Consider the following 17,460-nt stretch of genomic DNA (forward strand, 5'->3'; position numbering starts at 1 on the left):
AATAGAACATTGACATAACTAAAACACCTTGCACTTGGACTCTTCATTGAGACTTCATCCTATGGGACTCATGTAAGACTCCATGATATTAATTTTCGATCTGTGAGATTTCTTGTTGTGAAAGTCATGTCAAACTCTTTCATACTTGTTCTTCAACAAATTTCAATGTAATTAACAAGTCAAGGTATGCAAATTTAGAGGATTTCAAAGTCCAAGTTCAATTTGTAAAATCTAGTAAAGATTTGAAAATATTGGCTCAACTAGGGGTGGCATCGAACCTAGCCGGTTCGTGAGTGGCTGGGTTATGTTCGATTTATTTGGATCTCGGACCGAGTTTGAGATCCAGATAAGGCTCGTTTGAGTTAACGCGCTGAGCTCGACAGAACCATGGTTCGATTTGAAAGTTCGCGAGCCAACTCGTTAATGGGCTCGAGAGTCGGGAGTGAGGATTCTTCCTCCCCTCGTCCCCCCCCCCCCCCCCCCCCCCCCCGCCTCTATGCGCGAAGACGATTTCGCACATGCGAGATCATAAGCAAGTGAAAAAAGACTCTTTCTTGAACTCCGGTTGTCCCTTCCTCATGACTTTTGCAGAAATTGAAAAGACATTTTAATAAAAATACGCTTCTAGGGACCATTAATGGTTTTTTCTTATTAAAAAAATCATATAATTTTCTAAGTAAGATTTTTCAACCAAGATAGGCTAGAAAACCGTATTAAAATTTTTTTAATAAGTGTTTGATAGTTGATGCTGTAATACTTTTAGAATTAGGCAATTTTCATAGCAATTTTGTGTTTGATATTTTATTTGATTAAAAATTTATCGATAAGTATAGTAATATATTAGATTGATTATTAATTTTTATTTATTTCCCTAGAAAAGGCAATAAGAGGTCCATTTTACTTTCCTAAGAAAATTTTAAATATTTCTTGTAATTTTCTAGTAAGTCACTAATAGTAATAGGATTTTATTTAAATCTTTTTTGGAAATATGTATCCTAGGAAAAATATTTCTAGTTTTTCCTAGAATATGAGTTTTTAACAAGGGGCACTAAGGAGGCCATAGTAAATTTATGGCCAGATTCAAAAATTACAAAATAAGCTAGACAATATTTGGGGTAAAAAAGATTAATATTGGTGCGTTCGAATCCATTATTGAGATTCAATCCTGAACCTCCCCTATAATTTTTTTTTAATGTATGCATAATTTTATATATAATTTATTTGACATATATTTTATATTGAGTATTAAATATAGGCTAAGCTCTAACTCGGCTAGAGCTCGAGCTCAAACTCGGTTAAAATTCTTAGGCTTGAGCTCGATTACAATTTTAGGCTCGAAGCTAGGGTCCGCTCAAGCTCAAGTTCGAAATATTTAAATAAAGCTTGGCTCAAGCATAGGAAGGTTTGAGCTCAGCTCGATTCCATGTCACCCTTATGCCAAATTTTAAGTAGAGGTCATGCCCGATTTTATGTAGATGTCATGCCCAATTTTATGTAAAATGTATGCATAATTTTATATAAAATTTATTTGACATATATTTTTTGAAAAATTTTATGTGTATGTTGGAGCTCGAACTCGAGACATGTATTTTTTGAAAAGTTTTAAATGAATATTGAAGCTCGAGCTCGGTTAAAATTATTGGGTTCAAGCTCGATAAAAATTTTAGGCTCAAGGCTGGGCTGGGCTCGAGCTCGAGTTCGAAATATTTAAATCAAGTTCGGCTCGAACATAGGTAGGTTCGAACTCGGCTCAGCTCAATGCCACCCTTAGGCTCAACTGAAAAAAAAAAAATCACAAAGAAGTAGTAGATTTTAAAATGATAGGTCAGAGTTATTTTTTGAACTTTACTAATCAAATTAAAGTCGAAGTCACAAGTGTGTCCTTAAATTTACAAGTAAAATGATGGATTTTAAAATAACGGTTTGATTTGTGCTAAGCCCAAAAAATCACAACTTGATCAATATTGTCAAACATGAAAATAGAAGTTCAAACACTCACTATTAGAGTAGAAATTGATTTGAAAATCAATGGACAACACTTCCAACATGAAAAATTAAGCTAAGATAACCAAAGATTTAAAAGTAATAGCTCTTTTGAAAACTATGACAAATTGATCTTCAAATCCCCAAGTTGACCTCCAAAGATGATTTGAAAATGTGGTGATGGTTTGGGAAATAGGTCTTGGCTAGTGTAGCAAGCTTCATCGATCACAAATAAGACAAAATTTTAATTAAATAGATTGAGACCCAACATTCTAAAAAATTAGTCCTTTTAGTACAATAGGGAACTTTTTTCTCCATTAAAAAAACCAATGAATATAATGCTAAAAAATTATGATAAGACACATAAAAAATTTTCTAATTTTTTATTTTTTGTGGTATGGTCACTTAAAAGTGACATGATTTGTTGCTACTAAATCTGAATCAAAGCTTGAAAGGTCGACTCTGCACTTTTTGGGCTCACTTTGTTTGAATAACAAATCTTGTTCAAACGAACTTTTCTTCTTCCACAACAATATCTTGTTCTTGCTTTCTCATTTTACAACTTTTTGATCAACTTGTTTGATGAACTTGTCTTCTAGGAGCTTCGAAGTTTGAAACTATCTTGATCAACATAGCTTGTTCAATCAACCTTCAATTCCTTGTTGAAACCTAAATTTATTCAAACAACTAACTTTGTTCAAGCAACTTCCTTGGTCAGTTCTTGTTCGATTAACATTAATTTGCTTAAACAACTTATCTCCAGTATTTTCATTTGAAATTTCTTTTTCTAACAGTGAAATGCTTCTTAGGCCAAATAATAATTTGATAATCTATTCATCATCTTTCTCTAGAACATGACTAGGTTCAACAATCTTTATCCACCAAAGTTATCAACATTGTTTATGAGGACTCTTTAACATATGGCCCAGCGGTTCATGGCCTACCAAATCGTCTGTAGCACATTCGTTGTCCGTCCGTGAAGTTCCGCTCGACTCAGAAGCGAGAACGAAATACTTCAGATGGGGCTGTTCTCTTTGCCGGCTCTGGGCGGCAACGCCTGCCACTGCTCCGTAGCCTCCGTTTCCCCGACAAACCCTCTAAATAATTGTAAAAAATGCTTCCCTGCTCCCAGGCAAGGACCCTTCACTTACACGAGAAGAAGCCTTGCACTTCCATTAGTCCTCTTCACTTTCTCCACTCCAACGCTTTTCTCCCTTGCTGCGCCTCCCTCTCCTCCTGAAAATTCGGCGGCTGGTTGCTGTTTGGAATTGTACACTGACCGAAAGGAGGGATTCTCTCTCCTCAGACCTTCGGCTTGGATCAAGGTCCTCTAGTATCTATCCTCACTTTATAAAATTTGGGTTTTTCTTCACCAGAGTTAAGTTTTAGTTTTTTTTTCTTAAATTTTGTTTTCAGGTTGATAAGGCGGGGGCCACGGTTCTGTTCGAGGAGCTCACTGGGCGAGGCAACAACATTGGGGTGGTTGTCATCCCCGTCCGTCTCACGTCTCTTGGCGAATTTGGTAGTCCGGAATTCGTTGCTGACAAGCTCATTCAAGCGGAAAAACGCAAGGTATTTTTTTCCTTTGTTGGTCATTCGTTCAGGGATATAATACAATTTCTATTTGCCTGCATGTGGCAACTGTAGGTGAACTAAACACTGGTTTATTGAAATTTTGAAATAGTTTTACTACCGTTAATGGATAATGGTGATTTATATACTAACAAACGTACCAATCCGTGTCGAAAATTAAAGGGCGATTTAAGTTCTGAAGAAAGAAGTATAATTCTGTTGTTTTCATGCATTTCCCATCTCCCCATTTATTTGATCAGTATTTGAAATTGTCGGAACTGTGGAAGGTGGAGCTGACTTACAGTTTTAGGAAAAGTTTTGCTTTTCCGTGTGACATTTAAGCTGTGTTAAGCTTGAGAAAGCCTAAGAAAGTATATCACTCCTGAATGAGGTCTTAACATTTGAGTTGCTTATAGTAACTATTGGTCTTTGGTGTACTTGAAAAGTTGGGATGGAAAGTGAAATCCTCAAGTAACCAATAGTCACTCAGATGCTGAGTGAAAACTTGCAATCCCTAGTAGAGTTGCAAGTTCTTAGACTTGCAATGCGTAGTGTGCACAAAAATTGGAATGTTGGGGTGTAATTTACTTCACTGAGGAAAGTAAATCACCCTGTTTTTCACAAAGGTATGAAATGTGAAATTCCACCTCTTGTATATTTTACTTTTTATCTCAGGTGCTGTTTTTAAAATAAAAAGATCCGAAAAATAGAGGTTAAACCCTCTGCCATCGGCAGCAGGAGGTCTTTCCTTCTTTTACTTTTGACCTCTCTTCAGTAAAAGGTCCTCCTGCCATCATCTTCATTACCTTTTGTGCAGAGAGCACTGGTAGGGGGACCTCCTCCTCCCCCCTTCTAGTCTCCCTCTTATTGGAAGAAATAGGTAAGGGAGGAAGAGAAGGTTCTCCCCCCCAACCCCTGAGCATTGCTTTTGGCACTGAAAGCGGCGGCAGGGATGATTGTGGGGGGGTATTTAATCCTTGACTTAAAGTTGTAAATTATCATATATTTGATATTTTAAAGTATTTATGTTAAATTAAAAATAAAATAAATACTTAGAAGTGTTTTATGTTTAAATTAGTTTTACATTGTCTTATCATATGAGGCATTTTAAGTTATATTTACAAAGAATAGGATTAATGTTTAAGGAAATCTGACACTAGTTTTTCTAACCAAAACTGGTTCCAAATCCAAATATTTAAGAAGTTAATTAGGAAACTGTGTATATCTTCAAAAATTTTCAGTCTCAAGTTTCTGGACAACATCCAAGATTTGATTGGTCAAATGAAGAAGGGACATGAGTTACCATCTGCTACTGTTTAAGCTTTGATCTCTTTCTTGTGTATGATGAGTTCAAGGAATAATGCATTTCAATATGGCTTCCTTATTAAATCCTTGGGGAGTTAGCTTATATGCTTAAGGGTGCTAAAGATAAAGAAGTAAAATCTGCCCCTATTAATGCTTGGTTACTTCGGAGACATCTGATAAAATGGGAACGATACAGAGAAGATTAGCATGGCCCCTGCACATGGATGACACGCACAAATTGAGAAATGCTTTGTTACTTCTTTGGCTCCTCAGTAAAGGAATTCATTCAAGTTGTACTTTTGAACTGATAATGCCTGGTTGCTTCTTTGGCTCCGCAAAACCATTCAGTTAGGTTGTGCTTTGGATCTTATAAATTCTGTTATTTTTATAGGAGAGTACGAAAAATGCTGAGGTGGTATCCTCTTCAGAAAGATCAGGTGCAGGAGGATTGCAAGTCTATGAATTTGAGTACAAAGTAGACAGTAGCAGGGGAGGCATGAAAAGGGTTTTCTCTGCTGCTTTCGTCATGTCTAGCCGGCTCTATCTCCTCAACATTTCCTATTCTGACCGTCCAGAGAACCCCATTGACTCCCAAACTAGATCCATATTGGAGGAAGTGCTTCACTCATTTGATGTAGCCACTTCATCAATGTAAGACAGGTTGGTAACTCTCATTCTTGGGCATATCATGTTAGTACAGGCAAATTTCAAATTTTTGCACTTTAGAGCTTATCATATCAAGTGCATCTCATCCACAAGCTGAGGAACTGAAAACAAAGCTGAGATAGGCATCTCATTGGGTTCATATGATCCTAAGGTACAGCACTAGAATGAAGCAGAGTTCAGAGATAGTCATCTTACTGCTGATCATGAAACCTAAATTGCTTCTGCATAATTGCCTTGAGGTTGCCATTGTTGTCATCAAGAAGTATCTAAAATAACGAATACTGCAATATAGTGCCATTGTTGTCATTAAAACCAAAGTTAGTAAGTCTTTACCCAATTAATATTTTCTTGATTTTTTTCAAATATTAACCATGCAAGATTACAATTGCAGAGGAACGGAGCACAAGTTAGGTCTAACAGAACAAATGTGTCGTCTGTATAACATGTTAAAGTTGGAGGAAGACTAGAATCGAAAAAAATCCGAAACATCAAATCCGATTCCGACCTGATCACCGTTCTCACGATCCTATCCCTGTCTCGTCCCCCTTAAACCCGATTTAAACCCGATTTAAACCCGATTTAACCTCGTCTTTGTAAGCTTGTGATAATGGCGAGTAATATATCAATTGGTGGCCAACTAAGGAAGCACAAATCAAGCTAATTACTTCACACTCAATTTTATAACAATATAAAATGACAAATTGGCCTTTTTTCTTTGTTGAAAATACAAATTTGAATCAAATATTAGTCATTCACTATTTAAAATGACAAAAACTGCCATTTAATAAATTTTAATTAAATAAAATAGAATATTTCTATCAACTACTCTTTCTTTATTTATCTGAATAAAAAATACCATTTTAAGTTTATTTAGCCTTCTTTTAAGGTGTTTCATCACCCATTTTCCCTTATAAAATCAATAAAAGTCTTCAATTTATTTTTAATAATTCATTTATTCTTGGGTAAATAGGAAAATGGGTATCAATTGACTAAAATGAAATTAAAAAAATTAAAAAAATCACAAAAAAAAAAAAGTGTAAATTTACCTAAAACCCATTAGAAATTATTGTAGGAATCAATTTCGACATATGTTATTTCCCATCTATGATAACAATACAAAAAATACAATTTACAAATGATTTCTCTTCTTCCTTGAAGGCCACATTGTTCTTGCAGTGACCAGTCCCTTGAGGACCCCAGAAGCGGGTTTCTGGTTCTAAAGGCACCAGGATTTGTTATTTTTTCAAGATCGACATTACTGTCTGAATCACTTGAGCTGCCAGGAGCACAGTCCCAACTAGAACAGAAATGGCTGGCCATGGACTCACAAAAAACTTTTGCTTCGTGTGCAGAAGCAACTTCCTCAACATCGTTCGGCGGTTCCTCAAGTTTATCTCGTATTGCTCGTTAAGCTGCTGTTGAACACCATAAGACCAGCTGCTCTTATTCATGGTAACATACTGGGACAGATCGCCGAAGATCCCAGTCACATCCCTTTCACTTCCGACTGCTATTTCGATGGCTCCTATGGACAGCAGAAACCTGCCATCATCTTCCGAGTTTATGAGTCCAGTCATGAAGCAGAGGTAGGAGTCGACAAAGTCGCCGGCTCCGTCGTGGTGCCGCTCGAAGGCCATGAAGTTGAGGAACATAGAGAAGGAGTTACGATCAATGAGAAGAAGAGGAAGATGAAGGACTCCGTTTCTTAACTGGAGATGCTTCAGGCAGCTGTTTGGGCCCTTTTGCAGGTTGATTCCTGCGCGCTTAAGCTCAAGTGCTGGTAGAGTTACATGCTTCGTGTGGCTTGTAGGGTTGGATCCTCTGAAGCAGGGGAAGAGGTCCTTGGTCAATCTTAGTCGCCTGGATGGCCTTTGCTGGGTGGGAAGTCCTGGGGCTGCCCCCCCTAGCATTCTCTTACGAACAACGTCTAGAACATGGAGGGCATTTCCCAAGCTAACATGTGGCAGGTTATTCACTAGATGTGGTTCAAGAATCGTAGTTAGTATGAGATCCGCTATGTCTTCATCCTTCTGCCCATTTCATATCCATGATTTAGCACTTACACATCAAATTTATTTGCCTTAAATAAATTGATAAATTTTTTAAATATTTATCAAAAAATATTTTTTACATAAAATATAATCAAATATGAATGTACACATAAAATTATCTTTTGAAATAAATATCTCTACGAAGATCATCGAGATTTTTATCGGTCGATATCGTGATACTATGCTAAATAGACCAAGCTAGTATTGGGTCTAGTTTCTTCCAATCACACAAAAATTATATGACACCTACTCAGTGGGAAGATAGGTTTCTTTGTTCTATCTTCCCATGTGATTGAAATAGACTAACCCTATTTTTAGCACTCAAAAGAGACTTAATGAGATTCATATGTCCATGGTCTAGAGTAAGGGTTACTCTCCACTAGTAACATGGGGAATGTAAATGAGAAGATAACATTTTTTGCCCTTTTTTGGTTCTTTAGCAAGAGGTCTCATCATGGACCTTAAAGAGGGGGAAGGGGTACATCTCCCTTCCTATTTTGTTTATTTTAATTTTGAGTTAATGGTGCTCTCTCCCTTCTCTCCCTTTCCCCCAAGGTAGAATTGATGGACACATGGTTTCCCCCCTCAAATCTGAATTACATTTGAACAACCTTGTTGTTCGGATGTCTGAACAACAAGTAAATATGTGACACATAGTCACACTTTCTCGCAAAGATGGAATGTAGTGAAAACTCTTGTGACTATGTGTCCCTTTTTCATTACACATAGTCACACTTTAAAACTTTACGTATAAATGTAGCGTGCTTATAATATTATCCCTTGTTTGGATATTTGAAGTTAGGTCTAGGTCTATCCTATAATGAGTAATTGGAATTAGGTGGTCTATATCTATGAATGTGGGGATCAATGTGGGGCTACTTTTAACACTCTACCTCACATGTAGACCTATTTTTAGGACCCCTATACAACAAATTTTAGGATGACTGAGCACGCATATGTACCCACTATGATACCACATTGAAGTTAAGTCCATATCCATCCCAAGAGACTAGGGGTCTGTTTGGAATACCTAGAAAAGAGAAGAATTTGACCATTATTATTCCCAAAAATAGTTGGTGAAAATGAGATAATGAACAAATTCCCCTTTTCACTAATTATTTTTGGGAATAATAATGGTAATTTTTTTTTTCTTTTCCATGGGGTTCCAAACAGAACCTAGAAGTTTTGAAGACTCCTTTTCAAACTGATTTACACCACTATCTTTCTTATTTTGGATGAGTTTGCGACTTTTCTTAAAATCGATATCCATCAAAGGTGTTCAATATCTCTCTAACCTAATTATAAAGGGACAGAATTTTTAAAAGGGGTTCCCAATCAAAGTCTGAAACAAGCTAAGCTGATTGATCACAAGAATGAATCCCATTCACTTGACCATTAGTCCTACTTCGGTGACAAATTAATGATCTAGGTGGGATTTTGCATTTTGTTCTTCTATCTTAGCAGAGTTCATCCTAGTTTAAAATGGAGAGAGAGCAATGGTCTGTGTTCATCAACTAAATCTCTAACTTTCCTAACCCCACTGATTGAACATCTGACCTAATGCAGATCATCTGCTATATGGCAACGAAAGAAAAACATTGAAATCATTAAAACAAAGACAGAATGGCTAAGAAAATCTAACCTGGAGTGTACTCGTTGCCACCTCTAATAACTTCTTCAAAACCAGAAAAGGGAGTTGATTTTCAATCATCATCAAGTCTCTCTTGAGATCAGACATTATAGTGCTCCGTCTAGAAATCCCAAAAACCGGATCATTATCTGCGTACTTGCCAGTAGGAGGTCTGAGGATCTCCAGCATGAAACACCCATCCACGATCATCAGTTTGAGAAATTTGATGTCATCCCATGTCACGTCCAGCTGCCCGTAAGCGTTCTTGAGCTCAGACACCAGAGGGTTAAGGGCATTGACATACAGATCGAAGGGTTTTCTATGGAATTTCAAGAATCGACGGAGAGCTCTCTGCTTATGCTCCTCCATAGGCTTCAAATGTTCTGCTCCATGGTGGTAAGGGCCGATGGAAACCACCTGAGGTTCAAACTGTTTAGGATAATCGCCCTTGATGTGTCTGGGTACTTGGTATATCGACTGCTTAGCCCAGATTTGTGCTTCCACTACAGGCTGAGGCAGTGTTTTGAGGCTTTCTGTTATTTCTATCACCCAATCGTTTACACCGGCCACTGAAACCAACAGGTACAAAACGTTAACATCACTGTCTGTAAATCATTAAACCTTACTACGATCGCATAAAATCTTTCATTGAAAGAATGCATGATCTATCGTTGGGAAAGATGACTTCAAATTAGTTCAGTCCACTTACTTTGATTTGCTGCTGCTGAGTTACAACTGGCGGCTGGGAGTAAGAAGGGAAATGGGGAAGACGACGTGTACAAGGACGATTCTGGTCAGATCAAACAGGCAACGGACGAGTAGAAGTGGTCTGCTTCTATGATGCCACCCAGAGAACCATTTTAATTAATTACTCTCTTGTTATAAGAGTGAAAGCTTGCAGGATTTCAAAAGAGAAAAAAAATAAAAAAAATTGCAGAAGAAGACTGAAAACCATAATTTGATATTGAAACTGCCGATTTGTGGCCAGAACATGGATCAAGGAATTGTAGAATATAATCTCGCTTGAAAAATATTCAAGTTTCGAAAGGTAATTAAACTACAGCTTGAAGTGGTCCATCGAATCGGTGGCCGGTGAGAAATGTCACACCGCTCATGATTTATATGAACATGAGAAGCAACTACAGGTTTTAGGAGTTCACGACGAGGTCAATTCTCTATAAAAATAACCTTAAAACCATTCAAGGTAGCTGTCTCGCTCCTACAAGTAAACTCCTGCTCTGTCATTATTGGTGGAGAATTCTATTTTCCTGGTTGGTCTGGAATTAGTTGAGGTCAAACCTTCTAATAAATCTCATAGGTTCGAGGAATCTGAGTTAGGTTGCATAAAACTGGGATTCGCCTCCGCTGTCACATATATATAGGAGTTGCTTATAAAAGAAAGACGACTTCAATTCTCATAAGATGCCATCACCAGTGCTGAAGGAAGGTTTCTTTATCTTAGGAGATTTTACTTTGCAAGAACAAGATAAGAAATAGTTGGAAGTCTAAGATATTGATTAGAGCATCTGGTAAACTGATGACAGATATAAGCACAGAGAGTTGAAGAGTTGACTTGGGCAATCTAACATGAAAAAGGCAATGTATGGGTAATTACTCGTCTGGTTTGGTGGCCTATCCAAAATAGACACCTTGATTTAGCTTAAACATGATATTGGGTAGAATGAGAAGCCTCAACCATAAGTCTCCAAAATTATCCAAAGATATGAGTTGGATGTAAGCCAAAGTCCCAACCATGATTTTTTTTTCTTGCCATTTTTCTTTTTTCTTCTTCATATTGTAGTTAATTTTTCTCGTGGAGACAATTAATACAAAATTTGGATATTTAGTTTGAAATGCTTTTTTCGGATTTCATGTTTTCTTCTTCCAAATTACTCTTGCCCATTCTCCATGAGATTTGCACAAATTTAGGGGAGGGGGAGGGGGTGTCTCTCCCTGCTCACCTCTCTTTGCATTAGATAGACGAGTATGGGGGGGTGGAAGCTCCTTTGTTGAAATAGAAAGAAGGGAGAATCTCCTCCCTCTTCCACTGAGGAGATGACAAAGGCTCCCCTACCTTTCTCTAACATAGATGGTAACATTGCCACTTCATCTAGAAAATAAGAGGGGAAAAAACACAAACAAAGGGAAGGAAGGGCTTCACCTTGCATTCCTTCCACAAAGCTGGCTCCTTCACTATGCAAAGATTGAGGCTGGAGGGGCCTCACCTTCCTCTCTCCCTAGCATGGTTCAAGGGGAGGCGATGTGGTCTCCCTCTTTAAATAAAAAATAAAAATATAATTTACTATTTTTAATTTATAATATTTACTAACAATATCATCTTAGTTATCCATCCATCTCTCTCTCTCTCTTTCTCTCTCTCTCTCTCTCTCTCTCTCTCTCTCTCTCTCTCTCTCTCTCTCTCTCTATCTATCTATCTATCTATCTATCTATCTATCTATCTATCTATCTATATATATATATATATATATTATTAAAGCAACAGGGTCGAGAGAAATTTAGAGTTTGCCTACTTGGCAACTCCTCTTGCTCCATCTGGCTCTTGAGAAAACATGCATTCAAAGAAAATTGAGAGAGGGGGACTTTCAATGGGGAGAGGAAATCTGAACCAAAAGATTGGATAGGAGTGAAAGAGGAAAGAAGCTGAGTGTAAGTTGATAGTAAGAGAGAAATTCGATGGAAGCCCCAGGGAGTGCCGAAGTCATTGAAAGAGTTTCTAGGTAAAGAGTTGTTGTTGCTCATTTGCCTGGACTCAGGAGAAAAAAATTAATGACATTATCAAGAAAGAATATATACGAACATGACAATATTCATCTCTATCCTCTTCTTCATCCTTGGCTCTTCGGGGCACAACATCTTGAAAGTTGGCGAACTACTACTAACAATGACTTGAAGAAAGCTTACAAACTTAGGGACGTACAAAACCAGTACAATGAGGGAGCACTCAAGGCTGGAGTTCTACCCCCTTTTTACTGCTTTGAGAAGGCCCCAGTTTAATTAGTTTTTATCTATGGAGAATATCGCTGACCTAAATTGGCCTACATCTTGTTAGAAGATATGGTTAAGCTTCAATGGTATTAATATAATAACCCTTTATTTTTGTCTCTCATTCACATCTTTTAGTGTGAAGGGTATAGTTGTAATTATTGTATTCTTGACCACTATAGATAGAGCTTAAGGGGGAGGATTAGGTCATTCCAACGAGCCCTGATCTCTCCCCATCTTCTTCTCTATGTGCTCCTCCTTCTCTACTCTAGTTGTCCCTTAAGGGGGAGGATTAGGTCATTTCAATGAGCCCTAATCTCTCCCCACCTTCTCCTCAATGTGCTTCTCCTCCACTCTGGTCGTCCCTTCTTTGTCTTCTTCTTCTCTTAGTTTCTCCTTCTTCTTCTTTCTCCTCCTTCCTCACCTCTATCACACGTGACCCTCAAGATCATAGATGGCGGAGTCTTGAAATCAACATGGTATCAGAGCAGCTTATTTCAAGAATCCAAGGTGTAAGATTCAGTTTGAAGAGTTGAAATCATCTTCTTTGGTTTGTGATGAAATTACTTGGAAGTCTGTAGAGCCCTAATCTATCTCCACCTTCTCCACTCTAGTCATGTCCTCCTTTTCTTCTTCTTCTCTTCTCCTTCTTCTTCTTCTTTCTTCTCTCCTCCTTCCTCACCTCTATCACACATGACCCTCAAGATCATAGCTGACGGAGTCCTGAAAACAACATGGTATCAGAGTAGCTTATTTCAAGACTCCAATGTGTAAGATTCCATTTGAAGAGCTGAAGTGGTCTGCTTCTATGATGCCACCCAGAGAACCATTTTAATTAATTACCGTCTCTTGTTATAAGAGTGAAAGCTTGCAGAATTTCAAAAGAGAAAAAAAAGAAAAAAATGCAGAAGAAGACTAAAAACCATAATTTGATATTGAAACTGCCGACTGGTGGCCTAAACATGGATCAAGGAATTGTAGAATATAATCTCGCTTGAAAAATATTCAAGTTTTGAAAGGTAATTAAACTACAGCTTGAAGTGGTCCATCAAATCGGTGGCCGGTGAGAAATGTCACACCGCTCATGATTTATATGAACATGAGAAGTAACTACAGGTTTTAGAAGTTCACGATGAGGTCGATTCTTTATAAAAATAACCTTAAAACCATTCAGGTAGCAGCTGTCTCGCTCCTACAAGTAAATTTATGCTCTGTCATTATTGGTGGAGAATTCTATTTTCCTGGTTGGTTTGGAATTAGTTGAGGTCAAACCTTCTAATAAATCACAAGCATAGGTTCGAGGAATCTGAGTTAGGTTGCATAAAACTGGGATTCTCCTCCGCTGTCAAATATATAGGAGTTGCTTATAAAAGAAAGACGAATTCAATTCTCATAAGATGCCATCACCAGTGCCGAAGGAAGGTTTCTTTACCTTAGAAAGGAGATTTTACTTTGCAAGAACAAGATAAGAAACAGTTGGAAGTCTAAGATATTGATTAGAGCATCTTGTAAACTGATGACAGATATAAGCATAGAGAGTTGAAGTGTTGACTTGGGCAATCTAGCCTGAATAGGCAATGTATGGGTAATTACTCTGCTGGTTTGGTGGCCTATCCAAAATAGACACCTTGATTTAGCTTAAACATGATATTGGGAAGAATGAGAAGCCTCAACAATAAATCTCCAAAATTATCCAAAGATATTAGTTGGATATAAGCCAAAGTCCGAACCATGTTTTTTTTTTTTTCTTGCCATTTTTCTTTTTTCTTCTTCATATTGTAGTTAATTTTTCTTGTGGAGACAATTAATACAAAATTTGGATATTTAGTTTGAAATGCTTTTTTCGGATTTCATGTTTTCTTCTTCCAAATTACTCTTGCTCATTCTCCATGAGATTTGCACAAATTTAGGGGAGGCGGAGGGGGTGTCTCTCCCTGCTCACCTCTCTATGCATCAGATAGACGAGTGTGGAGGGTGGATGCTCCTTTGTTGAAATAGAAAGAAGGGAGAATCTCCTCCCTCATCCCCTCCTCTTTCCGACAATAAAAGAGGAGACGACGAAGGCTCCCCTACCTTTCTCTAACATAGAGGGTAGCATTGTCACTTCATCTAGAAAATAAGAGGGGAAAAAACACAAACAAAGGGAAGGAAGGGCTTCACCTTGCATTCCTTCCACAAAGTTGGCTCCTTCACTATGCAAAGATTGAAGCTGGAGGGGTCTCACCTTCCTCTCTCCCTAGCATGGTTCAAGGGGAGGCGTTGTGGTCTCCCTCTTAAAATGCAAAATAAAAAATAAAAATTAAAATGTAATTTACTAATTTTAATCTTTATTATTTACTATAAATGTCACCTTAGTTATCCATCCATCTCTCTCTCTCTCTCTCTCTCTCTCTCTCTCTCTCTATATATATATATATATATATATATATATATATAATTAAAGCAACGTGGTCGAGAGAATTTAGAGTTTGCCTACTAGGCAACTCCTCTTGCTCCGTCTGTCTCTTGAGAAAACATGCATTCAAAGAAAATTGGGAGAGAGGGCTTTCAATGGGGAGAGGAAATCTGAACCAAAAGATTGGAAAAGAACGAAAGGAGAAAAATCAAGGAAAGAAGCTGAGTGTAAGTTGATAGTAAAAGAGAAATTCGATGGAAGCCCTAGGGAGTGATGAAGTCATCGAAAGAGTTTCTGGGTGACGAGTTGATGTTGCTCATTTGCCTGGACCCAGGAGAGAAAAATTGGTGACATTATCAAGAAAAAATATATATGAACATGACAATATTCATCTCTAACCTCTTCTTCACCCTTGGCTCTTCGGGGCACAACATCTTGAAAGTGGGCAAACTACTACTAACAATGACCTGAAGAAAGCTTCCAAACTTAGGGATGTGGAAAACTAGTATCGTGAGGAAGCACTCAAGGCTAGAGTTCTTCCTCCTTTTTACTGCTTTGAGAGTGCCCCAGTTTAATTGGTTTTTATCTATAGAGAATATTACTGACCTAAATTGGCCTACATCTTGTTAAAAGATATGGTCAAGCTTCAATGACATTAATATAATAACCCTTTATTTTTGTTTCTTATTCACACCTTTTGGCGTGAAGGGTATATTTATTATTATTGTATTCTTGACCACTATAAATAGAGCTTAAGGGGGAGGATTAGGTCATTTCAACGAACCCTAATCTCTCCCCACCTTCTTCTCTATGTGCTCCTCCTTCTCCACTCTAGTCATCCCCTAAGGGGGAGAATTAGGTCATTCCAACGAGTCCTAATCTCTCCCCACCTTCTCCTCAATGTGCTCCTCCTCCACTCTAGTCGTCCCCTCTTTTTCTTCTTCTTCTCTTCTTTTCTCCTCTTTCTTCTTCATTGTCCTCCTTCCTCGCCTCTATCAGACGTGACCCTCGAGATCATAGCTGACGGAGTCTTGAAATGAACATGGTATCAGAGCAACTTATTTCAAGAATCCAAGGTGTAAGATTCAATTTGAAGAGCTTAAATCATCTTCTTTGGTTTGTGATGGAATTACTTGGAAGTCTGTAGAGCCTTAATCTCTCCCCATCTTCTCCTCTATGTGCTCCTCCTTCTCCAATCTAGTTGTCCCCTCCTTTTCTTCTTCTTCTCTTCTTCTCTTCTCCTTCTTCTTCTTCTTCCTTCTCTCCTCCTTCCTCACCTCTGTCACACGTGACCCTCAAGATCATAGTTAACGGAGTCCTGAAAATAACATGGTATCAAATCAACTTATTTCAAGACTCCAAGGTGTAAGATTCCATTTGAAGAGCAGAATTCATCAAATTTCCCTACTGAGATCAGATTACGTATCAGTTTTGGTACATGTCTCACCTTGTGAATTTTTCACACTAACCCGTTTGTAATCCACAAACTGACATTACCAATACCGACAATATCTAAACGTTCTCCATCAGCAAAATACACCTTCCCGTGAGCAACATAATTCTCCATGATCTCATGGTGCAGAGTGGGGTGAAAAGAAGCTCTTAAATCTAACACCCAAGAGTCAATAGGACTATCAACCAACAAGAGTAAACCATCTTGTACTTCTACAGTCACTGCATTTGCAACATCATTTTTCTTTTCATCCTTCTTCGGTGCTCGCATTTCTTCTTTATGTGACCAGGCTTGCTACAATTCTAGCATTCCACATTCCTTCTGAATTTGGACTTGCTTCTACCATTCCTTGCCTTCTGTTAGAAGATAGGCTCAAGCCCACTAGTTCAAGGCTAGAAGCCCACACGTCAAAGGAGTGGCAAAGTGGTTATTTATGGTATGTTCTGTTGAATTTATAGAAAAGAGAAATACTTCATTGACTTCATTAACTTATTATAATTAGAGTACACGAACCTCTATTTATAATAGAGGAAGGTAGTAGAGTCCAATTATAATAAAACTACCATTATCCCAATTATACCCAAACTCTAACACTTAAAGATAAGTCCTAGCATAATTAAATAACTCAATATTGATAAAAGACAAACATAACTCAAAATAGAACTCTTCTAGGACGTGACCATAAGATAAAGATACCTTTGTGAATCCTTCTTGATCTTCAAACTTATGTGATAAGGATGTCAGTTTGTGGTAATCATGGTGGGTCCTACTTCTTATGTGCTTAGGCCCATCTTGTGGGCTTTCCTTGGTCGTGTGGCCCATCTTATTATACTCTTAGATATGTGGGCCTTCCTTGGTCGTGTGGGCTTGAGCCTATCTTCCAACACTCCCCCTCAAGCTGGGGGTGAGAGAACAATGTGAACTCCCAGCTTGTTGTAAATGATGTATAAAATATTTTTGTATAAAATGGCACATTGTCCAATATGCCTTCATCTTCCAACACTCCCCCTCACGCTGTTGCATCCTTCCATGAGGCCCTGCTGGCATAATATAAGTGAGAGTAAAAATCACTCCTACCCGGTAAGACATTGCTCCATACTCCTGTCCTAATGCTAGATGTAGGGCACTCTCTATCTTCTATAGGTAGTGTGTCTACCGGCATTGTTCTTGTTGAATTTAGGATCCCTTTTCCATAATTTCGAGCAAGAGAAAGAAGAAAAGGGAAGAAGAGCTCTCAGGTAGAGAGAAGAAACAATAAAGGAGAAAAGAGAGGTTGCGCCAAGCAAAAAAAAGACGGAGAGAGTAACTCAAGAATGTGATGTGTAACTTGTTGAATTCTGAATTACAACTCTATTTATAGTAGAGGAGGAGGTAGAGTTCTTATACAATTAGCCTTTCAAAC

General features: G+C 37.9%; 2 protein-coding genes and 1 non-coding gene across 3 annotated transcripts; 2 read left to right on the forward strand and 1 right to left on the reverse strand.

Moving 5' to 3' along the window:
• The first annotated feature begins 2,977 nt into the window (after window positions 1-2,977).
• On the forward strand, window positions 2,978-5,791 carry LOC137946946 (psbP domain-containing protein 2, chloroplastic). The gene is made up of 3 exons (XM_068793234.1): window positions 2,978-3,308; window positions 3,400-3,555; window positions 5,252-5,791. Exons 1-3 carry the CDS (start codon window positions 3,003-3,005, stop codon window positions 5,513-5,515), a joined length of 726 nt encoding a protein of 241 aa, XP_068649335.1. The 5' UTR covers window positions 2,978-3,002; the 3' UTR covers window positions 5,516-5,791.
• LOC137947126 (U6 spliceosomal RNA) lies at window positions 5,018-5,120 on the forward strand. The gene has a single exon (XR_011111174.1). It is a non-coding gene; the product is annotated as a U6 spliceosomal RNA (small nuclear RNA).
• Window positions 5,792-6,761: 970 nt separating the features above from the next.
• Window positions 6,762-16,328, reverse strand: LOC137946637 (UPF0481 protein At3g47200-like). The gene is made up of 3 exons (XM_068792964.1): window positions 16,103-16,328; window positions 9,220-9,776; window positions 6,762-7,556 (listed from the first exon to the last, which is right to left on the reverse strand). Exons 1-3 carry the CDS (start codon window positions 16,326-16,328, stop codon window positions 6,762-6,764), a joined length of 1,578 nt encoding a protein of 525 aa, XP_068649065.1.
• Between the last annotated feature and the right edge of the window lie 1,132 nt (window positions 16,329-17,460).

The sequence above is a fragment of the Aristolochia californica genome, unplaced genomic scaffold (assembly GCF_029961685.1).
Source record: "Aristolochia californica isolate CCGP_79_NKW_82.1479 unplaced genomic scaffold, dmAriCali1.0.hap1 SCAF_12, whole genome shotgun sequence".
NCBI classification, from domain to species: Eukaryota; Viridiplantae; Streptophyta; class Magnoliopsida; order Piperales; family Aristolochiaceae; genus Aristolochia; species Aristolochia californica.